Source organism: Microcebus murinus, chromosome 6 (assembly GCF_040939455.1).
Source record: "Microcebus murinus isolate Inina chromosome 6, M.murinus_Inina_mat1.0, whole genome shotgun sequence".
NCBI classification, from domain to species: Eukaryota; Metazoa; Chordata; class Mammalia; order Primates; family Cheirogaleidae; genus Microcebus; species Microcebus murinus.
This window is the reverse complement of record NC_134109.1, coordinates 101275836-101301780: the sequence shown is the minus strand read 5'-3', so window position 1 is coordinate 101301780 and position 25945 is coordinate 101275836. Positions and strand designations below refer to the sequence as shown.

The 25945-nt window shown below is 40.6% G+C and overlaps 1 protein-coding gene and 1 pseudogene across 1 annotated transcript in view; one reads left to right on the top strand and one right to left on the bottom strand.

The window, feature by feature from the left end:
- The window catches only part of HACD3 (3-hydroxyacyl-CoA dehydratase 3), a 49810-nt gene that overhangs the window by 12239 nt on the left and 11626 nt on the right, over positions 1 to 25945 (bottom strand). The window contains exons 2-6 of the mRNA XM_012758675.3: positions 12346 to 12388; positions 10381 to 10454; positions 8769 to 8933; positions 6916 to 6967; positions 3515 to 3625 (exon numbers count right to left, since the gene is read on the bottom strand). Coding sequence (XP_012614129.1) covers positions 3515 to 3625; positions 6916 to 6967; positions 8769 to 8933; positions 10381 to 10454; positions 12346 to 12388 — 445 coding nt within the window. The remainder of the gene's footprint in view (positions 1 to 3514; positions 3626 to 6915; positions 6968 to 8768; positions 8934 to 10380; positions 10455 to 12345; positions 12389 to 25945) is intronic.
- Positions 222 to 368, top strand: LOC142871760 (uncharacterized; annotated as a pseudogene).

The window sequence follows — 25945 nt, the reverse complement described above, 5'->3', positions numbered from 1 at the left end:
AGAGAACAGCTTAAATATCAGGGGAATAAAAGAGGTCTTTGCAAAAAAACTGAAGAATCTCTCTAATATTTTTGCAAAAATTATCCAATTTACAATCCTACTGCAGTCAAATGTGAAATGAAAAATGGTATTATAGTGTTGTTATATAATTTTGTCAGAAAAATCCACCAATAAATAAGCTCAACATTTGACTAATTCTCTTCTTTAAGGAATTAATGCAAAATTATAACTTCCATTTTGTTATATATAAGATTAAAAAAAAAAATCTTTATTGCCTTAGTGTGCTAGAGTCCTCAAAGAGTAACTGCTGACCTTGTTAACTGGCTGTGGCTCCCATGGCAGAGTCAGTCACCAGGTCAGTGACATGCTTCAGACTGACCTATGCAACTATTAGACTCACTTATATCCACAAATTAAGAAATGACACATTTTAACTACTTCTTTAGAAGACATCTATCATAGGAACGTGTACATTTCCCATAGTGTGCTGTCAAGTGACTTTGCTATTGGTACTGCCTCTTTCTTCCTTAGTGATTTATCCTCACTCTATGAAATAAAGCTAACCTTTTCCTCCTGATGGTCTTTGTTAGTTTTCTAAAAAGTTGTTTAATTCAACAAATGAACTGAGTGCCTGCTATGTGATAGTCACTGTTCTACACCAGTGAACAATGTACACTGTAATTGGGGGAAATAACTATAAACATAACTTCTTAATTGGAGGTTATGAAGGTGGTCGCAAAATAAATAAATAAATAATTTATTTTTGTAATTTCAAATGTCACTTTTCATGACAAAAAAAAATCTTTTTGTTACCATTTACAATGGAATTTTGCTATTGTTTTTAAGGGGATTACTTTAAGTGACATTTTTCCTGGACCACTTGTATTTGTTTTTGAAAAAGGAGGACATCCTCGTTTTGAAATAGGAACTTGTGACATAAGATTTGCCATATGAGCTGGGCATGGTAGTACGCTCAGCTGCTTAGGAAGCTGAGGCTGGAAGATTGCTTGAGCCCAGGAGTTCGAGACCAGCCCGGGCAATATAATAAGACCTCATCTCTTTAAAAAAAAAAACAAAAAAAATTGGTATATGGTAAATAAAAATTAGATCTTAGCACTCTGCCTCTGATTTTTTTTTTTTTTTTTTTTTTGAGACAGAGTCTCGCTTTCTTGCCTAGGCTAGAGTGAGTGCCGTGGCGTCAGCCTAGCTCACAGCAACCTCAAACTCCTGGGCTCAAACAATCCTTCTGCCTCAGCCTCCCAAGTAGCTGGGACTACAGGCATGTGCCACCATGCCCAGCTAATTTTTTCTATATATATTAGTTGGCCAATTAATTTCTTTCTATTTATAGTAGAGACGGGGTCTCGCTCTTGCTCAGGCTGTTTTCGAACTCCTGACCTCGAGCAATCCGCCTGCCTCGGCCTCCCAGAGTGCTAGGATTACAGGCGTGAGCCACCGCGCCCGGCCTCTGCCTCTGATTTTATGGGGAAATTTATCCTTGTTTCAATTCAGGAATATAATTCTAGTTTTTAAAATAATAGTTAAAAACAAAATTAATAACATTAAAATGCTTAAAAGGTCAAAAAACAAGATGTAAAATTGTATATACAGTATAATTATAATTTTTTGAGACAGGGTCTCAGATGAAACTTTTCACTAGCCTGCTACTGTGCTTTGCAGAATTCCAAAGTGTGAAGAAGGCTGGAAAAATAACATGCATTTCTTCCTCTTTCAAATGACTCTAGAGCCAAATAAAACTCACCTATGAACCTCAGGTGGGAAAATTTAGGCCTGAGGAATAAAATAGTCTGTAAGACTTTTTCTCCCTCTCTCTTTTTTTTCCCTTAAGAGATAAGGTCTTGCTCTGTTGTCCAGGCTGGAGTGCAGCAGTGTGATCATAGCTCACTATAACCTTGAACTCCTGGGCTCCGGTGATCCTCCCTGCTTAGTCTCCCAAGTAGCTGGGACTACAGGCATGTGTCACCATGCCTGGCTAAGTTTTCTATTTTCAGTATAGACTGGGTTCTCGCTCTTGGTCAGGCTGGTCTCTAACTCCTGACCTCAACAATTCTCCTGCCTCAACCTCTCAAGAGTGCTAGGATTACAGATGTGAGCCACCATGCCAGGCCTACTTACATCTTCTATTAGGATTTAATTTAATTTTTTGATATATGACTCCTAAATCTTTGGGGAAATTTATTTTTATATATAGTGTGAAAAGAGTAAAACATTTCTTGTCTTCCTCATGTTCCCAAAGTAATTGTCCTTGGAAACATTAGATTTCTCATATAATAAAAAATTATTAGAAAATAGAAAATATTTCCCTTACCATGATTCATGATTCCTCTTCTATCACATAAGTAATTCAGATACATGTCTGTGTATAAATACATATACATACACACATATATACATTTATACACATACATATATGCACATATATATATAGATATATATAGTCTAAGAGCTATTTCTGGACCTCCTAATCTGCTCTATTGACTAGTCTATTCTTTTTTTTTTTTTTTGAGTCAGAGTCTCGCTCTGTTGCCCGGGCTAGAGTGCTGTGGCATCAACCTAGCTCACATCAAACTCAAACTCCTGGGCTCAAGCGATCCTACTGCCTCAGCCTCCCAAGTAGCTGGAACTACAGGCATGTGCTACCATGCCCGGCTAATTTTTTTTATATATGTATTTTTAGTTGGCCAATTAATTTCTTTCTATTATTAGTAGAGACAGGGTCTCCTTCTTTCTCAGGCTGGTCTCGAACTCCTGACCTTGAGTGATCCGCCCTCCTTGGCCTCCCAGTGTGCTAGGATTATGGTGTGAGCCACCACACCCTCAGATTAGTCTATTCTTATGCTAAAGTTATCCTATTTTAATTACCATACTTTTTATATCAGATAGAAAAGGTCCTCTCCCATTACTCTTTCTTCTCTCAAATTTTATTACCTACTTATTCTTCCAAATGAAATTTCAGAATACTTTAGATCAAAATCTCAAAAATTTTCCATTGGCATTTACTTTGGCCAGGATTCTGTTAAACACATAAATTAATTTAGGAAGAGCTAATATCGTTACGGCAGTTTTTTCATTCTGTTTTAAGAAAAGTTAATTTTAGAATCTATTTAGGCTCCAAAAGGGTAAGAACCCTTTTGGACTTGCATAACTTTCTGGAAGTAGCACATCAATTTATTTAGTTATTAATGAACTATCGAGTAGTAGACAGAGAAAGGGACTCTAGCCTAAGATGTGCCTCCAGCTAGCTGTGCAAATGTGAACCAGTATTTTTCACCATCTCTAAACCTGTTTTTTCACCTGTTAAATGGAAAGAATACCAGTCAGTGTGTTTCAGAGGGCCACAGGCATTAAGAGCTAGGAAAGCAAAGTGGAGCGCAGGAAGTGCTACACACATGTTGGGGTTACTACTAATATCAAGGGCAGAGAAGGTTACCTTTGGTGAGGAGTGGGCCAAACTATCAACAAGGGAAAATTAGTCCTGAAATTCCTTACTTGCCTTTTCCTAAGATAAAGAACCGCACAGTCATGTTGACAAAGATCCAGGAGAATCCCAGGAATTGCACGAGGTTATACATGAACAGGTATCCTTTCCTCAAGCTTATGAGAGCTGGAAAGCAAAGCAAAGCAGTAAGATGTCAAAAGCAATAGTCACCACAGGAGAGGGTGTGTGGGGCGTATCCAGGTGACTCCAACTCTTTTTGCTTCCCGGATGCCCCTAAGCTCCCACACAAATACCTGGTCCATGTCTTTACCAGGCTGGGCTCATATTTCCATAGAAAAATATATAAGGAAAAATTATGAGGAACATTGCTCTCCAAGGTATGTTTTTAAGTCTTTTTCATGGTCTTGAGGGCTAAGTGTACAGACATAACAAACTCAAGAAAAAATATTACATCTGATATGATATTATGAGATACGTATTGGCTTTCATCCAATGGTTTCTGGCTTGTAACTCCCACAGCCCTTGTCACAGTCTTTCGTTATAGTGTTAGGACACTTTAGACCTCAGAAAACAGAATCTCCCCCCTCTCTCTCTCACCATCCCCCGTCTTCCTTTCACCTTCCCAAGTCAGGACTATAATCTGATTGTGAGTCATAAAACCCTCACTCCAGAGAAGGTCCTATCCCATGCCCTGGAGGAAGGAGTGCTGCACAGAGGGGCCAAGAAGAATCTCAACAGATAGGCCCTGCCAGATTTAGATCATACCCTTTTTGTCCAATCACAACTTGACACAGTTGGCCATGCTTCAATGCCTATCCAGTGAAGTCTTCATAAAAGGCCCAAGAGGACAGGGTTTGGGAAGCTTCCGGATAGCTAAACACATGGAGGTTCCAGAGGGCAGCACACCCAAGGAGGGCATGTAAGCTCCACGCCCCTTCCTCCATACCTCACCCTATGCATCTCTTCATCTGTATCCTTTGTAATACTCCTTTATAATAAACCAGTGACCATAAGTGTTTTCCTAAGTTCTATGAGCCACTCTAGCAAATTAATTGAACCCCAGGAGGGGGTTGAGGGAACCCTAGTTTATAGCTAGTTATTCAGAAGTTCTGGAGGCCTGGACTTGCAGCTGGTGTCTGGGACAGTCTTGCACATTGAGCCCTCAACCTGCGGGATCTGAAACTATCTCCAGGTAGACAGTGTAGGAATTGAATTAGAGGGCACTCGGCTGGTGTCTGCTGCAGAACTGATTTGCTTGCTTGGTGTGTAGGGAAAAACCTCCACACATTTGATCACAGAAGTCTTCTGTGTTGATTGTCATTGAGTGAGAGAATAAGAAAAAGCACATTGAGTGTTGTGTTTTTTCCATAAAACTTGGCAAAGTATGACCATCTTGGGAGGCATTACTGAAAGGAAATAAATATGTCCTCAGCTCCTGCTCTAGTCATCCTAAGACAATCTACAGTTTCTTCTTTTCTGGAACGTCTTTAAGGTCATCTCTTTAAGCTAGCTCAAAAAGGTAGAAAGAATAAATGAAAAAAATAACTCTTTTATTTGGCCATATATTCATTCGCCCAAGCACTAACGGAACACCTACAAGGTGCACGGTACTGGGAAGTGCATTACTAGCATGCAAAGACAGGTAAATCACGATGCCGCTCTCAGAGCCTACGTTCTGAAAACCATAATACCAGATGGAGAGTGACAAGTAACATCTTATGAAAATGCCAAGGTGGGATGGCATTAGGCTGGGGAAGTAGGTATCAAGCAAGTGTACGTGGACAAGCTGGTGTCCGATCTGGGCTTTGAAGGATGGACAGGATGAGGACACAACCAAAAGAGAACAATTTCACACTACAAGGCAGGAAATAAGGGCATTAATTCTGTCTACAGCCTCAGGCTCATGAAGACACAGCCAATGACACAGTTAAAGACAGAGTCACAGCTGAGTCATAGGAATGAGGTAAAGGAAAGGGCAGTTCTCAAGACAATAGCAATGGTGTTCAGACTCCGCGGCTGCATATTTTTCCCTAGGCTACAGATATTCCGCACAGACACTTGGCTGATGTTCAAACAGTCTCATCAGTAGTACAGCTGATCACGAGCAGCCTTACCCTAAGGGGCCCAAAACCGTCAGACTTCTAGCAACATTTAACTAATTAAAACTTCTTTTCTTCAAAACTATAAAAATTTTTTACACTTCCCCATCATGAAGAACTTTCTTCATCAGAAAACTTTATGAAATTTAGATAAAACAGTTAAGGCTTTATCTAGCACTGTAAAAATCCATATATAAGAATTTATACCTATTTCGGAAGTTTGTCCCTTTAAAACCACCAAAAAATTAATTTAAATCTCAAGGTGACCTTTTTATGTTGTTGTTAAAGTCTTTTCATCCACTAATCTTCTCTTTTCCTTTGCTTTTCTAAAAGAATATTGCTCTTAGTTAGGCTATTCAAATCTTTTTTTTTTTTAGGCTATCCAAATCTTTTTTTAAACCCCATTTCAAAAGAAACCTTATTCAAAAGCCCAACATATAAAACACCAAAGAGAGCTGCTTTGACTAAAGTAGACCTGCTTGCTCGATCCACCCCTCCAAAGCACCTCTGGGAACCCCTGGGGTACCATGGAATATAGTTTGAAAATGGCCGTTTTAAAACCTTTCCCTTCCTTACTTAGTGGCATGCCAAATAAGTGCCACCAGAACTTGAAAAAGTTCAATTTAGGACAAATGGGGAGCCCTTATTCCATTCTGCTTTTCAGAGTTAGTTTTACATATCCCTGCATTGTCCTCCCATCATCAATAACAAAAGAGCAAAGTGCTATGATGGATTCATCTGTCTCTACAGCAAGGGCCTAGTATGATGCTTTCCATGTAGCACAAATGTAACAGACAGCTGCTGGATTTAATTTAACTATATCACCCAGAAGATAATACACTTTCAGAGCTTTTTGCTTATAAGTGGTTAGACAGAAACAGAAATGGACTTTTAAAAGGTTAATGAATAGCAGGACTACACTGAATACTCTCCATCTTTAAGGCTGACAATCACACTTATCGATGGCACAGCCCTTGAGATCTCAGTTGGGAGAAATGCACCAGGCTGCAGGAGTGTAGCCTTGGACCCACGAAGGAATGTCCACATGTCTATGTGGGGGTTGGCTGCCATCTGGCATTAGGCTAGTGCAGGAGACTAAGGTTCTTCTATCCTGCTACACCAGTTGTGGGGTATTCAGATGATGTCATACCCAAAAGAGAAAGGAAACATTAAAGGTAAGGCTTTTGATGTAGGTGTGCATAGCTTAAGCACTGGACCTAAAAGGAATTCTCATAAACTTCCCCACACGGTTCACTGGGATGAAATTATTAGCTCTCCTGCCACATCACATTCATCTCTCCTCCCACCGCTAGCACAAGTTAACTGGTGACCACCATTGTAGCAGTGGCAACTTACTTTCAGGGGAGCCTTGGTTTTCCAGTCTGAGTTTATTTAGGCGTTCTTCTTCCTAGAATTTAGACAGAAGTTTTCCAAGAACACAAGTTAGAATTCCTACTGGAAGAGTAATCTGACGCCCTCAAAGGCACCTCCTCCCACTGTGTTCAGTGCATCTATGGGAAAAATGTCCTAGTTTATGGTGCCAAAACGTCTGACTCCTTACTAGGCAGCATTAGCATCACAGGATGCCCACCCATTGTTCACAGAATTAACCGATCAGCTGGCTTCCACACTGCCAAGTGGGCAATCTTGGAGTCTTAGAATTGGAAAGGACACCCAGAACATATGTTACAGTCACAGAAACAAAACAGAAGTTTAAGGCAGGAAGTTGATTGCTATCTTATTTTTTAACACTTTTAGATTTTTTGTATCATTTTTCTAGAAGCTAAGATCATGTCTCCAATATTAGTATGAACTCATATTCAGCTTAAGGTACAGATGATACATATAGAAATATTTATAGGTACATGTGTATGCGTGGGTTAGTATGCACACATTTATTTCCTTGTTCTAAGGACCTAAGAGCAATGACACCCCAGTAGCAATGAGCATACCTGGTGCCCAGATCCTGTTTTCCAATACCATTCTTTTTTTTTTTTTTTTTTTTTTTTTTTGAGACAGAGTCTCGCTTTGTTGTCCAGGCCAGAGTGAGTGCCATGGCGTCAGCCTAGCTCACAGCAACCTCAAACTCCTGGGCTCAAGTGATCCTTCTGCCTCAGCCTCCCGAGTAGCTGGGACTACAGGCATGCGCCACCATGCCCGGCTAATTTTTTTTATATATATATCAGTTGGCCAATTAATTTCTTTCGATTTATAGTAGAGACGGGGTCTCGCTCTTGCTCAGGCTGGTTTTGAACTCCTGACCTTGAGCAATCCGCCCGCCTCGGCCTCCCAAGAGCTAGGATTACAGGCGTGAGCCACAGCGCCCGGCCTCCAATACCATTCTTAATAAAAAGAATAGAGCTCCTTGGAGAAATGGCTATTCTAGTGCTGAAGCAGGGAATCTATAAGATAAACCTGGAGCAGCTTACAGTGCCAGAAAGTAAGGAAGTGCTCAAAAAAAAAAAAAAACATCGCACAATGATGGTTATGGAGCTTTCTCAAAAGACACAAGAGCCAAAGGAAAGAGTCCCCAGTGGCCAAAACCGAAACAATTTGTGCAACAAAATAAATAACATACTATTAGATTATAACCCAAAGAATAAAATAAATATCTGTAAGTCCGCACCGATATAAATAAATGATTGAATAAATAAATGAATGTGAGAGAATGGACAAATCTCCTGTGCAGAAGAATTCTAAGTAAATTATGTAGATACTCCACCTAAAGGATAGGAAGCATAACTCCTCACTCCTTACGTGTAGACTACACATAGTGACTTCTTTCCAAAGAGCATGGTAAGGAAAGGGCAGAGGCACAAGGACAGTAATGTTACAGTGGAGAGATCTGACAAAGGTTACCTCAAGCCAGCTGATCCAAGGTTAATATCAACAGTGATGTGTCATGTTGACAGCATGTTCATACTCTTGGAATGATGTGATAGGAATGACATTTTACTTCTGTGGTTTTCCTCCTAAAACCCATCACCTTAGTCTAATCATAAGAAACACATCAGATTAATACCAATTGAGGGACAGACTACAAAATATGTGGCTAGTACTTCTTTAAAATCATGTTGCCAGGTCTTTAAGTGAATTTTTAACTTTGTCCCTATTCTTTCAGACCCTGAGAGGTATCTGAAGTGGCCCATCTAACTTGGGTTCCCCATGATTTCTGTCTTCAGTGGCTAGATCCTGGCATCCTTACTAACCTTGGCTCTGAGCTCCATCTCTGCATCAGATTCATCCATCCAGCGATCAAAGTCAGGGGCCAGGAAGAGTGGTCGCTTCTCTTGCTTGGTGAGTCTCTCCCACCACTGACTCAATTTCTTCTGTACTGTAATGTTTACCTGCCTCTGGGTCAGTTTGTAAACCGGCTAGGAGAGAAAGTGAGAATGTGAGCATGCCCTCTTCCATTCCTTGGAACAGTACCACGCCAGCGTTGCTCTACAGAGAAAAGTTGCTCATTCCCCTTCCTGCTCATGTCCTGATGCAAAGGAAACATCTGGACCAAAGGCTTGCACACAGAATAAATGGTAAGAACAGTAGTGTCTTTCTCTGATTTTCCCAGTGAATGACACAGAAGAATACCAGATTAAGAAAGGTAGATAGTTCCTGGTCAGCCTGGAGGGAACCAGCATGAACCTCCTGCCAGTGCCACATCACACGAGGCACTGTACCCAATCTCCCTCTCAAGGGCACCCTCAGCTTCCAAATTTTCCTCCCATGAAAACGACTGTCCCTGGCTTAGCAAACCTTTGTTTTTAGAAAAGCCTGCATCAAGGCCAGAACTGTACTGGATCAGTTACAGCTTTTCCACAAGGGCCAACCTAGGGAGCCTTCCCAACTAAACTCAAGTTCTTAGAGGCCATTTCAGCTTGTTGTTTGTCTACATGGCCTCTCCCTTTGTCTCCAAAGCCCTATGACAGGTTGGTTTTCTGCCCCATGCCACTGATTACTATTAATGCTTTCTCAGAACAATGGAGTGTCTGCACAGAGAGATCAATAAGCTCAAGCTCCCAGAGCCAAGAGTATGATTCTAGAAAATGAAATACACCATCTATTGGATTGATGGTGTATTTTATCTTTCCCTTCATGTTAGTGAAGCTTCCTCAGGCTCTGAGGGAAGGGAAACTTCAATTATATTTCCAGCATTCTTTCTAAAGACCGGCGGCTGCCTTGGCCCTTTCTGTTGTTTGTGTGTGTGTGTGTGAGTGTGTGTATGTGTGTGTGTGTCTGTGTGTGTGTGTTTTCCAGACAGAATGTCGCTATGTTGCCCAAAATGATCTTCACTCCTGGCCTCAAGCTATCCTCCTGCCTCAGCCTCCTGAGTAGCTGGGATTACGTGTTCGTGCCATGGTGCCTGGCTCTTAGCCATTTCTGATTTCTATTTTTCTTGTTGTCCTTGTGGCAAAGTTACATAAAAGTAACCCCTGGGGCAGGCTTCACCTACCCTACATAACTCTGCTCTCAATGGGTGCCAAATTCCTCTGCCATCACTAAAATCAGAAAATACCAGAGCTGGAAGGGACCCTAGAGATCACTTGCTCCAATCCTTCATTCAATACGTGAGAGAACTGGAATTCAAATAGGTGAAGACACTTGTTCACACTGCTAATAAAGGCCAGAGCCCAGACTCAACTCAGGTTCTCCAACTTTCCCATTCCTCTGCAGCTGAAATCTGGGCTCTGTTCCACATAACAGAACTCTATCATTCCCCTTTGGTTTTTATCTTCTCTCCCACAAACCCTGTTCCCCATTTCACTAAATTACTAGCATTCATTTCCTAACATGGGAAGGGAAGTGAGAAAGGAAAGAACATACCTCTGGCTTCACGAGGTCCAAGAACTCCAGGTGAAATTCATAGACATTGTCTCCTTTGGCACCATGTCCCTGAGCTATAAAGAAAGAAATTTGGGTTACTGTGAACTTGAGCAGAACAAGGCCATCCAAAACTCAACCTGGTGTAGTTCTTGCATAAGTACGCAAATAGTAATGGGTCCTGTCAAAATGCGTGGAGGCCACCCAATGCTAGATAAGCCAAATCCTGGACAGAGTCCATCTCCCCATGTCCTCTGATGATCAGTTTCACAGCATTTACTTAATCTTCCAGCGTGGCCTTGATGCTACCCAGTACAAATAACAGGCAGGAAAAAGAATATGAAAAGCAAAGCCATAGGGGCCACAAAGATATAAATTTAACTTTCACATTTACTTTGGCTCTAAACCCAGAACAGTGAAAAATCAGGTGAGTTTATCATCTTGGCTGTGGTTAAGGGAAGTTGCAGGGTACATGAAAATGCTAGACTGTCTCAAAGACAGCTCTGAATCTAAAACCTCTCAACCAGGGAAAGAATGAAGGGAGAAGCTGACTTCTCCTTTAGCACATCCCAAATGGAACAAGGAAAAAGAAATATAATCTTTCTCAGCTCATGAAGGACAAGTAGAACTGGGAGGGAAGACCCTGGGTTGGCGACTGCCCCATCCCTGTGCCTTCACACTGCTCCTTTCCCCAAATCAAGCAGGCACCATGCCTGGGTGCCAGAGACTGCTGCACCAGGGCTGCTGCTGGGCACCCTCCCTCCTCTACCTCTGATCCGTTCACTATTTGCTTTCTTCCTGGGCTTCTCTTCCCTTATCAGGCCATATGTAGTAAAACCTGCCTAATATTTGCTACAGGTGGCTATGACTCTCTAAAACCACAAATTCCTTAAGGTAGGACAGTCTATAAGCTCTAAGTGGCAAGATGGGCTTTATCACTTTAACTTCTTTTTAATTGTATATATTAACATAACTCCCAAAAAACCTGAGCTGCTACCACCACTACTCTTACCCTGAAACGTAGATATAAAAGCCAGGCTGGACTTTCATACACGTATATCAGGATGGACGGAATCTTATGTAAAGCAGAAACTCTTCACACTCTAATAACCCCAAGAACTGGAACAGGGCAGAAGAGGGAGAATCCTACCCACTGGGTGACAGTGAATGCAGACCTACCCTCCCAGGCAGAGCAGTAAGTCTGCTGACGAACTGAGGAGAAAGGAGATGGAGGCAGATTCACAGAACCAGAGACTGTCAGGGCAGGAAAGGCCTTAGACATCAGCTAGAGTGCAGTGTTTCTCAAACTGGTCTCTAAGTGCAATATTAGGGAGCCACAAAGTCTCATCAAGAAAATTTGCATTTTTTTTCATTCTAACCTTTTTTTAAAAAAGCAGCATATTCTGGATCATCTAGATGGCCACTTTGTAATCAAGTACTGCCACACAAGTTCAGTGGCTGTGTTTCCATCTCTGTTCACAGCTGTGATGGAGTCAAATATCACTTAAAGGGACCATATTGATTCTTCAAGTATTTCTCAATCTGGAGTCCATGAGCCCTTGAAGGGCCTGGGTACACATTCTCAGGTGTCCATGGGTCCTCGAGTTTGAGAAACACAAATTACAACCCAGTATCTTCGTTGTACAGGTCCAGAGAAGTCAATAACTTTGTCCAAGGTAGTGGCAGAATTAGAGCTAGAGACAGATCTCCTAATTTCTAGCTCAGGATTCTTCCCCTTCCTCACCCCTTGCATCTACTGCCTCTCCATGGGGAAAGTGTGGTTTAAAATAAATTCCTTGACTTTTCTAATCATATACTTCAAAATAATTCAGTTTACTCCAAGAGTATTGGACAGGTGAACATCAATTAGAAATGAATAAAACAAATAGATAAAAATAAATAAAGGGAAACCACCACCACGCCTCCTTTACTATGTATAGAGCTGGGAGCATCTGCCCAGATACTGACCTTTGAAATGCAGCACATTTTCAGTGATGCTGATGGCAGGGTTCTGTGAAAAGAGACCAAGGATGCAAGAATGCATTTTAGTGAGGAGAAAAATTAGATTAAACTGGGTGCTTCTTCCCCTCATCCCCCCCCCCTATTCTGTGCCTCCCCTCACCAGAAAATAATACCTAGTCATTTATTCACATCTCTGTACAGGGTTTCTCCATGCCTAGATGTACCTATCTGAGATTGTAAGCTCCTACAAGAAGGACCGAAACTGCTCTAACTGTGCAGAACAATCAGGTGCTGAATCAGTCCATTGTGAAAATGGCAAATCATACAAGGATCTTCGTGCAGCATTACGGGGGAGCACACAGATCTCCAAGGCTCAGTCCCTGAGCTGCACAACAGAGAATCCAGTAGGAAAGATGAGTCACTTCCTGTGAGAAGATATTAAATAGCTATCAGGGAACATACGCTCAAGACCCAAAGAGTAGTAAAAAGGCCATAAGCATTATAGGAGTTAATAAGAAAGAGCCCAAAAAATAGTTCAGCAAAGCTTCACTAAAGGTGAGACTGGTATAATAAACTAATTCCAACAGGTAGATAGATGGAAGAGCAGAGGATTACAGGTAGTTGAATGAAAATGAAACATGCTCTGCCTGGATTCTAATTTAGCCACAGGCTCCAGACTCTCTTAACCCCCAACCAAACCAAGACCAGAAGAGTTCCAATTTCTCCAAATTGCGCATAAATTTATTCCCAGAAGTTGCTACATACCTTTAGCAGCATAATTTAAAGTAAAACGACTTAACACTTTCCTCAGTGGATGAGAAATAACCCACTTCCTACCCCCAGTTTGAGGTTGACAAGCAAGACGTAGCATGTTCCCAGCATCACAACTAGTTCATTTATTTTTCTCTAGTCCATTTAGCTCTCTGTGTTCTCATTCATCAAAAGAAATCAACAAGACAGAAAAGGCTGGAAGGAGGTATACCAAGGGGCAGTGGGAGCCTAAATCAATAGCCAAGAAAGTTAGGAAAGGGGGGAGAAAGAAGGCTCAGGGCATGGGAGCATTTGAGCCAAGCTTTAGTTAAGAACCTCCCCAGTAACAGTAGAGACTTCATGCTTCTAAGAAGCTCATAGAAGGGGCTAGAAATCTAGATTCTTCTCTGGAAGGAGGAGGGAATTAGAAAACCTCATCAAAAAGGGCTACATTTCCAGAGAGATGGTTCCTCAGCAAGAGAAACGAGGTTTTGATGTAAATATTGTCGTGGAGGCTAGAGTTCTGTGATGTCTTAGAGGTAAATTTCCTATCTAGGTCACCTCTTGTGTTCCCTATACCCTAATTCACTTGGAAGGAAAACAAGAGGTTTGAGTTGCCTGGTTTACTCTCCTCAGGCAAATAGATGTGTCCAGCCAAGGTTTAAGTGCCTAGCCATAGCACAAGCCCAGGAGTTCAGTAAACATTTCTGCGAGCCAGAGATTTTTTTCCCCCTTGCTGGCCACAGCGCACAGGCGTGGCACACCTGCCTGCCCCCGCCCCCAGCCACCTCCATGTGCAGCCCACACCACCTCGCACTCCCTTTGGTGAGCCAGAGATTTCTTTTTTTTTTTTTTTTTTTTTTTTTTTTGAGACAGAGTCTCACTTTGTTGCCCAGGCTAGAGTGCCATGGCATCAGCCTAGCTCACAGCAACCTCAAACTCCTGGGCTCAGAAGATCCTCCTGAGTAGCTGGGACTACAGGCATGTGCCACTATGCCCAGCTAATGTTTTATATACATTTTTAGTTGTCCTGCTAATTTCTTTCTATTTTTAGTAGAGACGGGGTCTTGCTCTTGCTCAGGGTGGTTCTGAACTCTGAGCTCAAATGATCCTTCCACCTCAGCCTCCCAGAGTGCTAGCATTACAGGCGTGAGCCACCGAACCCAGCCTAGAGATTTCAAAGGCTAATTCAGCAAGAATGGAACAGCTCCTGCCCAGCAGTCCACTGGGATCTCAGGTTCAGCTTCTTCAAAGGTGGTAGTGATGAAAGGAGTATCTTTTAGCAAAAAAGCTTACACCAGAAACAAGTTCAAAAAAATTGGAGTGGGCCTGTTACAGTTGTAATCCTAGCACTTTGGGAGGTCAAGGTGGGAGATTGCTTGAGTCCAGGAGTTCCAGACCATCCTAGGCACCATAGCGAGACCCTGTCTCTAAAAAAAAAAGAAAAAACTGCCGGTTGTGGTGGCACAGCTACTCAGGAGGCCGAGGCAGGAGGATCGCATGAGCCCAGGAGTTGGAGGCTGCTGTGAGCTATAGTGATACCACTGCACTCTAGCCTGGGCAACAGAGTGAGACTCTGTCTCAAAAAACAAACAAACAAAAAAACAAAACTAGGAGGAAGTAACCCTGAAGCAATTTTTTAAAAAGTACCTACATTTATGAATGAGATTGGCCTATTTCCCTTTCTTATATTTGCCTCGTAAAATGAACTGGTGTGGTAGCCTGCCTACAAGACAGCCCCCAGTGGTTTTCTCCCCCAGTATTTACGTGTAGTCCCCTTCCACACTGACATCAGAGCTGATGTGTACAAACAACAGAATGCAGGGGAAGCAATGCTGTGATTTCTGAGGTTAAGTTATAAACGGCATTGGAGGCCAGACGTGGAGTGAGTGGCTCAGGCCTATAATCCTAGCACTCTGGGAGGCTGAGAGGTGAAGATTGCTTGAGCTCAGGAGTTTGAGACCAGCCTGAGCAAGAGGGAGACTTTGTCCCTACACAAAAGAGAAAAATAAGCCAGGTGTGGTGGCATGTACCTGTAGCCCCAGCTACTCAAGAGGCTGAGGCAGGAGGATGGCTTAAGCCTAGGAGTTTGAGGTTGCAGTGGACTATGATGACGCCACAACACTCTAGCCTGAGTGACAGCGAAACTCTGTCTCAAAAATAAATAAATAAATTTAAAGATAAATAAATGAAATAAAATAAAAGGCACTGGAGTTTCTGTCCAGGCCTCTTGGACTGCTCACTCTGGGCAAAGCCAGATACCATGTCATGAGAACACTCAAACAGCCCAGTGTACAGGCCTCTGTAGTGAACTCATATGTGGACACCAACCTGCCAACAAGGTAAGATATCCTTGTGGATACTCCAGCCATCACATGACCTCAATCACAGCTGACATCTGACTACAATCTCTTGGGAGATCCCAAGCCAGAATGCAACAGAGCCCTTCCTGAAGTCTTGACCCACAGAAACTGTGAGTGATAATAAATTATTATTGTTGTTTTAAACCAGTACACATTGGGTGACTTGTTATGTAGCAACAGATAGCTGATAAAATCAGAATTACTTTTCTTTAAATATTTCATAGAACTCGTTGGTAAAGCTGTGAGGACTTGAAGTTTCCTTGTGTGAAGATTTTTGACTACTGATTCAAATTATTGAATGGTTATTGGGCTATCGAGGTTTTCTATCTCTTTGGTAGAAACTATCTTTATTTCCTTAGAATTTATCCATTTTATCTGACATTAACTGGTTTAATATTGTCTTAGCTTTTTAATATCTGTAGCTTCTGTGGTTATGTCTTCTTTCTCATTACTGACATGGTTTGTGTTTTAAACTTGTCAATATATGGCCGGGCGCTGTGGCTCACGCCTGTAATCCTAGCTCTTGGGAGGCCGAGGCGGGCGGATTGCTCAAGGTCAGGAGTTCGAAACCAGCCTGAGCAAGAGCGAGACCCCGTCTCTACTATAAATAGAAAGAAATTAATTGGCCAACTGATATATATATATAAAAAAAAAAAAAAAAAATTAGCCGGGCATGGTGGCGCATGCCTGTAGTCCCAGCTACCCGGGAGGCTGAGGCAGAAGGATCACTTGAGCCCAGGAGTTTGAGGTTGCTGTGAGCTAGGCTGACGCCACGGCACTCACTCTAGCCTGGGCAACAAAGCGAGACTTGTCTCAAAAAAAAAAAAAAAAAAAAAAAAAAACCTTGTCAATATATCTATCAATTTTAATTACCTTTTAAGAACTTTTAGGTTTTATTGATTCTATCTCTGCTATTTCTGTTCTTATCTTTATTATTTCCTTCCTTCAATTTTTTGAGAGAAGTTGCTATTTTTTTCTAACTTCTTGAAATGGAGATTCAGAGGTCATTAATTTTTACACTTCATTCTTCTCTAATATAATCATCTAACAATATAAATTTCCTGCAAAATCCTTCTTTGGCTGCATCTCTCAAGTTTTGAATGTAGTATTTTCATTATCATTTAGTCTAAATTACTTTCTAATTTTTTATTTAAAACATGGGTTGAGAAGGGTTTTTTAATTACCAAACACATGGGATTTTCTAGTTATCTTTATGTTTTAACTTCTATCTCAACTGCACTGTGATCAAAGAACACTCTCTTTTGGCTCAACTGAATTAAGAAAATTTTAAAAAAAGAACACTCTCTGTGTGATTTCAATCCTTTCAAATTTATGGAGACTTGCTTTAGGAAGCAGTACATAGTCAACTTTAGTAAATGTTCTTAGTAAATTTTAAAAGAACGTATATTCTGGAGTTGTTGGGTACAGTGCTCTATATATGTCCATTAGGTATACTGTTAATTATTTGTATATATAATCTATATCTTTACTGAATTTTGTCTTCTCATTCTATCAATCACTGAGAAATCACATTACTGTAAACTTGTCTATTTCTCCTTGTACTTCTGTTAATTTATATATTATCAAGGCCATGTTACTAGGTACCTATAAGTTTAATATTATTGTATCTTCCTGGTAAACTGAAACCTTTATCATTATGAACTGACCTTTTTATCTCTAAAAATAAATTTTTCCTGGAAGTCTATTTTGTCTGATATCAACATAGTTATATTAGAGAGGATCTGCATTTGCTTCTGCCTGTATCTAGGAGCCCTACCCATTGAGATACTTTAAGCTAAATTCATGGCTTAAGGGTTTTTGGATCTCCTAAATTGTGTGAATTTGGGCTGCATAACCTTTTGAGAGCCAACTTATAGTTTTAACTTCTCAAGGACCATTTCTTCCACTCTGCTCAGTGCTAAGGCAGCTGGGTTTAGGGAGATGAATGGATTTATTTCAAGTTCATTCTAACCCTAAGTGTATAGTCCTCTCTGAAGTACAATTTATGGTGAAAACCCCCTATTACATGTCACACCTTTGGTGGGTCCTGGGCTTTGATCTTACTTCTGTCCCCTGTTCTCTACTGGGCTGTCAAAACCAAAGTTCAGGTTCACTCAGTTGAGCAAATATTCTCAAAGCTAAAGCAATGTCAGTGTTCAGCTTAACTTTTTTGAGTACCCACTTTCATTTCTACCTTGTTGACTTTTCGATGTTTTTGTGAAATTTTTATTCAACATTTTTGGTTGTGTTTAACAGAAATGTTGATCTGCACAACCTAGCCCACCTTTTACTAGGAAAGGAATGAGCTTTGCTCATGAAAAGAGCAGTGAATAGTGAAAAGAGCGAAAGGTAGCCTTTAAGTCAGCTAGACCTGGATTCATATCCTAGTTATACCATTTTTTATTTACTTCTATCATTCACTTTCAAACTCACAGCAACTGCCATCATTTTAAAAATAATAAAACTACTTACTTCACAATACTGTTGTAAGAATTAAAGTATAAGGCCGGGCGCTGTGGCTCACGCCTGTAATCCTAGCTCTTGGGAGGCCGAGGCGGGCGGATTGCTCAAGGTCAGGAGTTCGAAACCAGCCTGAGCAAGAGCGAGACCCCGTCTCTACTATAAATAGAAAGAAAGTAATTGGCCAACTGATATATATATAAAAAAAATTAGCCGGGCATGGTGGCGCATGCCTGTAGTCCCAGCTACTCGGGAGGCTGAGGCAGGAGGATCGCTTGAGCCCAGGAGTTTGAGGTTGCTGTGAGCTAGGCTGACGCCACGGCACTCACTCTAGCCTGGACAACAAAGTGAGACTCTGTCTCAAAAAAAAAAAAAAAAAAAAAAAAAAGAATTAAAGTATAACAACATACAAAGAGTCTGGCAACTAGTAAGCACTCATATTCCAGTTGCTTTTCTTCCTGACTTGAGAGCCCTTTTACGTTTTCATACCTGCTTAACACTATTTATCCTTCAAAGTCCGGGTCAAATGTTAATTCCTCTTCCTTCTTCCTCACCTCTAACATCAGAATTAATAGCCTCCTTCCTATTTTGTACTCACCTTTGTTTTAATACTTATCACACTTTTCCAAAATAACTGTTGATTGGTTTAACTGCCCTTCTAAATCTCAGTCCCTTGATGGTAGGGACTGTCTTATTCATCTCTAAATCCCTAATGCTTCGATAACTGTTTAGTGAACTGAAATTAAAGCAATTCACCCCATTTTCATATTCTTTGGCAGACTACAAAGAGTTCACAATGAACCATCTGCTACCTAACAATTTAGATAGGGATTTCTTTTCTCATTCAAATCATTAGTATTTATCTTTATATGTGTGTGATTACTATGTGTACGCAAGAGTTAATATAGCAGGCCTGAGGCTGCAATCTTTAAAAAGGCCTACTTCCAAGATCAGCCTTTGGCTGGCATCTGGAAATTTGGCTTTCCTCCATCCCCTAACTAATAAGGATGGTTCAATGTGCCTAGACTGCCTGCAAACAATGTGATTTACGGTGAACATCAACTTTCCTTTTAGGAGTCTGAAATTTTGGTACATGCTAGGCAGAGGTTACCTAAGTAACCAGCCTCCAATAAAAACCACAGGTACTAAATCGCTAATGGGCTTCCCTGGACAGAAATATTACACATAAATTACTGCATTTTTCATTGCTAGAGAAAGGAACATGCTCAAGTATACCCCTGTAAAGGAGGGAGAAAGAACAAGGAGGCCTGTGCATGGATCTAGACTCCACTTGTGGGTTTTTTCCTTTGCTGATCCTGTCCTGTATTCTTTAGCTCTAAAAAGCCTTAGTCATGAGTAGAACTATATGGCAAGTCCCATGAATCCTGCTAGCAAATTACTTAACACACTGGTGAGTGCTGAGGACCCCAAAAACTTTATTTTTAATGTGAATCTTTCTACCCAAATGTTTTATTTTGAAAAGTTTTAAATCTATAAAAAAATTGAAAAAAGTATAATGAAAACTCATGTCTTTTACCAATTGATACTTTGTTGAAATTTGCTTTTTATATGCACACCTTTCTTTCGCTAAATCATTTCAAAATGATCTGTGGACATCATACGTTTCCCCTAAATATTTCAACATGTATCTCGTAAGAAATGACATTCTCTCTCTCTTTTGTTTTTGAGACAGAGTCTCCCTTTGTTGCCCAGGCTAGAGTAAGTGCCGTGGTGTCAGCCTAGCTCACAGCAACCTCAAACTCCTGGGTTCAAACGATCCTCCTGCCTCAGCCTCCCGAGTAGCTGGGAGTACAGGCATGCACCACCATGCTTGGCTAATTTTTTTCTATATATATTAGTTGGCCAATTAATTTCTTTCTATTTATAGTAGAGACGGGGTGTCGCTCTTGCTCAGGCTGGTTTCAAATCCTGACCTCGAACAATCCGCCCGCCTTGGCCTCCCAGAGTGCTAGGATTACAGGCGTGAGCCACCGAGCCCAGCCCAGAATGACATTCTCTTACATAATTACCAAAGCTTTTTCATACCTAAGAACAGTAATTTCATATCATCTAATAAAGAATCTACATTTGAACAATGGTCCCAAAAATGTTTGTTTCGGTTATTTATTGGAATGCAAGAAACCAACCGAAAACTTGGTAGCTTAAAACTGCCGTTTATTATCTTATATGCTTCTGGGGTTGACTGGGCTCAGCTGTAGAGTCCTTCCCCTCCAAGTTATGTTGGCTGGAACAACCAAGGTGGGTCACTCACATAGCTCATAATTGTTGGCTGCCATTTAGTTCAGCTGAAACTGTTGAATAACTAAACGGGGCCTCTCCACGTGCGTGGGTTTCTCACAGCAGGGTTGCTCAGCTCTTGAGAGGGAATGTCTCAAGACCAAGTGTTCCCAGAGGGGAAGTCGACGCTGGCAGTCCTTTTAAAAGGCTAAGCCGGGAACTGGTCACAGCATCATTCTGCAGCATTCTATTCATTAAGCTGCCACAGGGCCTGCCCAGATTCAAGAGAAGAGGAAATAAACTGCACGTCTTGATGGAGCTCTGGATGTGGCTACATTTATACTTTTGTTTTACACTACTTTTGTTTATACCACTACATTTATACTTTTATTTTAAACCCAGAATCCATTCAAGGTACATATATTCCATTTGATTGTCATGCTTACTTTTATCTAATAAAGAGTTCCATTTCTATTTATTTTTTAACCCATGCCAATTGTCTTGTAAAATATGTAATATTCTGGATTTGTTTGGATATCGTTTCATTTTAATCATTTTTGACAAAAATATTTCATAGGTAATGTGGGTACTTATGGCAATCATGAGAGGAGGCCCATACTGTCACACTGTCAGTGATGCTAATTTGATGATTTAATTGAGAAGGTGACTGCCAGAACTCTCCATGGTAGAGGTATACTTTTCCTTTTGTAATTAGGAAGTAATCTAATAGTGTAATCTCCTCTTCCCTAACAACACCCTTGCATCCATTGTTAATCCTTGCCTGATTCAATTGTATATGAATGATAAATTGTAATTTTTCATGAAATTATAATTTTCTTTTTTCTTTTTTGAGAGATAGTCTCACTCTGTTACCTGTGCTAGAGTGCCATGGCATCAGCCTAGCTCACAGCAACCTCAAACTCCTGGGCTCAAGCGATCCTTCCACCTCAGCCTCCCGAGTAGCTGGGACTACAGGCATGCGCCACCATGCCCAGCTAATTTGTTCTATTTTTGGTAGAGACAGGGTCTTGCTCTTGCTCAGGCTGGTCTCAAACTCCTGAGTTCAAACGATCCGCCTGCCTTGGCCTCCCAGAGTGCTAGGATTACAGGCGTGAGCCACAGGGCCCGCCGAAATTATAATTTTCTAATCTAATCATTCCTTTTTCATTTTTTTAGCTGGCATTCTTCTATAAAGAAGAGTTTTCCCTTTGCTTTCCCCTCCTTCTCTTTCTTTCTTTCTTTTTTTATTTTTTTTTTGTTTTTTTTTTTTTGTTTTTTGTTTTCTTTTTAGCCTAAAACTATGGTGTTCAATTTTATTTTTTGAAATAGGTTCTCTCTGTCTTGCCCAGGCTAGAGTACAGTGACATCATCATACCTCACTGCAACCTCAAACTCCTGGGCTCAAATGGTTCTTCTGCCTCAGCTTCCTGAGTAGCTGGGACTACAGGCAGGCACACCCAGCTAATTTTTCTGTTTTTTGTAGAGATGGTGGTCTCACTATGTTGCCCAGGCTGGTCTCAAACTCCTGGGCTCAAGTGATCCTCCCACCTTGGCCTCCCAAAGTGCTAGAATTACAGGCTTGAGCCACATGGCACCTGACCTCTTTCTTTTAATTGAAATTTTTGAGATAACTGTACATTCACACAGTTCTAAGAAATAATACTAAGAGATCCCTTGTACACTTTGCCTAGTTTCTCCCAATGGGTAACATTTTACAAAAAAGTATAATATTACAATCAAGGCACCGACATTAATACATCCACCTATCTTATTCAGATTTCCCTGGTTTTACTGGTATTCATTTGTATGTACGTGCATGTGGGTCTGTGTGTTAAGTTCTACACAATTATATCACACGTATAGGTTCATCTCCACCACCACAGTTAAGATACTGAACAGCTCCAGATCCCTCATGGTGCCCTTTTATAACCACTTCCTGCCTCCCTCCTCCACCCTGGTCTTCTCTATTTGTTTTTGACTATCACTATGGTCTCATGGATCTTCTCTGGCAATCCACTCTGCCAAAATCCATTACCAAACTTTTTTTCTTTTTTACTGTTCAAATTGTCACAATTTGGCCCGTGGAAATCCCTTCAAACATACTCCTGTATTGTTCTGACATGTGTACCCTTTGAGGATGTTGTATTTTTTTCTAGCACAAACTTGGAACAATTGGCCATTTCTTCAAAGAGCCTTAGTTCCTTTAGTGGGGAATGGTAATTTAGAAGCCAGGATCTGGGCACACTGAGGTGTACCCACCATTCATCTTTTAGTGGTCTAGCTAGGAATTTTTTATATCAGGATGTCATACTGAAATTTCTAACTCAAATTTATTATTACAGAGCTGTTCCTTACCTTCTGTTATTTAATATTTTTATCTTTGACAGTGAAAATCTTGTTTCATAAGATTTACTTATTTGTTTTATCTTTTAAAAAGTTTCAGAATTAGAATGTCAATATTTATATCAACAATAAACTTATTAACTATAACATTTACTTGCAGTTCTTTTTGTCCTTAGGATATATTCTACTAAAGGATAGAGGGTTGATTTAAAAAAAAAGAACATATTCCACTAAAGAACCAGAGTACTATGTTCAAATGTTATTTGTATTAATTTATTTGTTATTTGTATTTATTAATTGATTATGTTGTCAATCTGATACACAGTTGGGTCCTTTTGATTCTGCTTGTATTTAATTTCAAGATTTGCTTTTTTATCCTTTTTTATTGAAGTTTATCTTTTATTATATAAAAACATTTACATTGTTCATAAGTAAAACTTTATAAAAAGATATCCTCAGAAGTCCTATTCCCAAACCCATCCACCTCTGCTACATTCCTATTCCCCACCTATAGGTACCATTTCATTAGTTTTTGGTTTATCTTTTCTCTGTATATATGTATGTGTGTGTTGTAAAAATAAGCAAACATATTCACATTTCTTATTTTCTCTTTCTACATAAAAGGTAGCATATAATATACATTCTTACACACCTTTTTTCACCTAAATCAATCGTTATCAGTTCATAAAGATCTTACTCATTCTTTTTATAGCTGCATATTACTCAGTTAGGTATATGTACCAGTTTGCATCCTCTTCTAATTCTCCTTTTTGGATCCAAATTCTACTGATACTAAAAAACAGAGCTCAAGGCCCATATCCTTTAGAAAGAAAGCCTTCCTTGGCCATAGTGATCTCTCTTTTCTGAACTTCAAGAACACTGTCTTTACCACTGATTTTTCTGTTCCTCCCTTCTCTCAACCAAAAAAAAAAAAATCTTTAGGCCAGGTGTGGTGGCTCACTCCTGTTATTCCGGCACTTTGGGAGGCCAAGACAGAAGGATTACTTGAGGCCAGGAGTTCGAGACCAGCCTAGGCAACATAGTGAGACCCTATCTCTACAAAAATTAAGAAAAATTAGCCACGTGTGGTGGCACATGACTGTAGTCCCAGCTACTTGAGAGGCTGAGGCAGGAGAGCAGCTTGAGCCCAGGAGTTCGAGGCTGCAGTGAGCTATGATCATGCCACTGCACTTCAGCCTGGATGACAGAGGTAGACCCTGTCTTTTTTTTTTTAAAAAAAAAAAAAGGAAAAAGAAAAAAGAAACTCTTTAAAAGTTATCTACAACCATCTCTTCTTCCTGACCACAAATTTACTCTTAAATCCACTCTGATCTAGCCTCCATCCCCACCATGCCACTGAAACTGTTATTATCAAGATAATCAATAACTTGCCTGTTGCCATATCCAATGGGCACATACCTAACTTCATCTTATTCAACCTCTCAAAAGCACTGGATACAGCTGAATCACACTGAAATGTTCTTCTCTTGTGGCTTCTAAGACACTACAGGACACCGTCCTGGATTTTATGCCTTGGAGGCTACTCCTTCTGTGTCTCCTTTCCTGGTTCTTTCTCCTCTGTTCAACTTGTAAATGTCTGAGTGCCTCAGCACTCAATTCTGTGCTGCTTCTTTTCTCTCTGTTTTTAACAGCTATCAGTTTTCTATCATACACTGGCACCCTAAGGGCCAAATCAAGCCTATAATATTTTACATTACCTACAGAGAAGGTTTTGGTTTTATTTACACATTAATTTTTTTTTTTTTTTTTTTTTTTTTTTGAGACAGAGTCTCGCTTTGTTGCCTGGGCTAGAGTGAGTGCCGTGGCGTCAGCCTAGCTCACAGCAACCTCAAACTCCTGGGCTCGAGTGATCCTTCTGCCTCAGCCTCCCGGGTAGCTGGGACTACAGGCATGCGCCACCATGCCCGGCTAATTTTATATATATATATCAGTTGGCCAATTAATTTCTTTCTATTTATAGTAGAGACGGGGTCTCGCTCTTGCTCAGGCTGGTTTTGAACTCCTGACCTTGAGCAATCCGCCCGCCTCGGCCTCCCAAGAGCTAGGATTACAGGCGTGAGCCACAGCGCCCGGCCTACACATTAATTTTTAATTTGAATTCACCACCAAGTACTTGCTACCTAAGGATTTTGCAGGAGCTGTTCCCTCCCCCTATGGTATTCAGTCCTCGTAACTGCGCAAGGTTTCTTAACATTTGGGCTTGTTAGTAGTAAGTAATCTAATAGTGTAATCTCCTCAAAAAGAACTTCTCTGACTACCCAACTACTCTGAAATAGTTCTCACCATTTCTTCTCATATATTTTTTATTATTTTGCTTTCTTCATAACAATTATTATCTGAAATTATTCAATGAATTCACCTACTTCTATTGTCTGTCTTCAACCACCACCACCAGCCTCAGTCTACCTTGCTCATGCCTGAGTCCCAGTGTCTGGAAGACTACCAAGCACACAGTAAGCACTTACATATAGTTGTTGAATAAGTCAAGTTTAAAATTATAAGCTTTCTTCACTTTAAAAAAATCTGGATTTCTAGCTTCTCTTTCAAAAATTAGATCTGCATCTTGCAGGACAATAGCTACCCCCTTAAGATGGACCCTGTCCTCTCCAAGTAACCACATCTCCCACTCAATTGGCTTCACTTATATTTACTGAGCACTCACTGTATGCCAGGTTATCTTGCAAAGTGTTTCACATTATTACCCCAAACACACACACACACACACACCCTATGAAATAGGTGCCAATTATAACAATTTTACAGATGAGGAAACAGGCTTACAGAGGTTAAGTAACTTGCCCAAGCTTACAAAAACAGCAAGTGACAAAACCAAGACCAAAATCAAGGCAAATGACTCCTTGGCTCGTAAATCATTACATCATTAATTTGGTCATTTGAGTCGATAACCTCTGATCTATACTTTCTTCCTAGGTGATCACATCCTGTCTCAGGGCTTTAAATACTACAACCTACTGACTGACAACTCCAAAATTTGCAATATTTTATCAATTCTAAAATGTACATCTTTTCATTTACTATCTCCCAAATCAGGATATGCATTACAATTGACAGCAGCACCTTACAATTGCTTTAGAAAAAGTGGCAGCATGGCTGTCATTGCCTGAGCATGTGGGAGCCGGGCTGTTATTCCAGGTGGCATGACTAGGCAGCTGCAACCGCTCAGTATTTCAGTCAACAAACCACCCCAAGGCCATTTGAGGAAGGAGTATGAGTGAGTCTTGGTTTTTGTCTGAAAACACTGTTGACATCTTTCAGTAAGATCAAGAAAGGGCCAGCATCAAACTTATAAATAGTTGTTTATGGCTTAGAAAAAAATGCCACAGACAATAGCAGATCACTCTGTCAGAAACACTATGTTACTAGTGTTAGTGACACAGGATAATACTGTGTGGAAAACCATGGAAACTGAC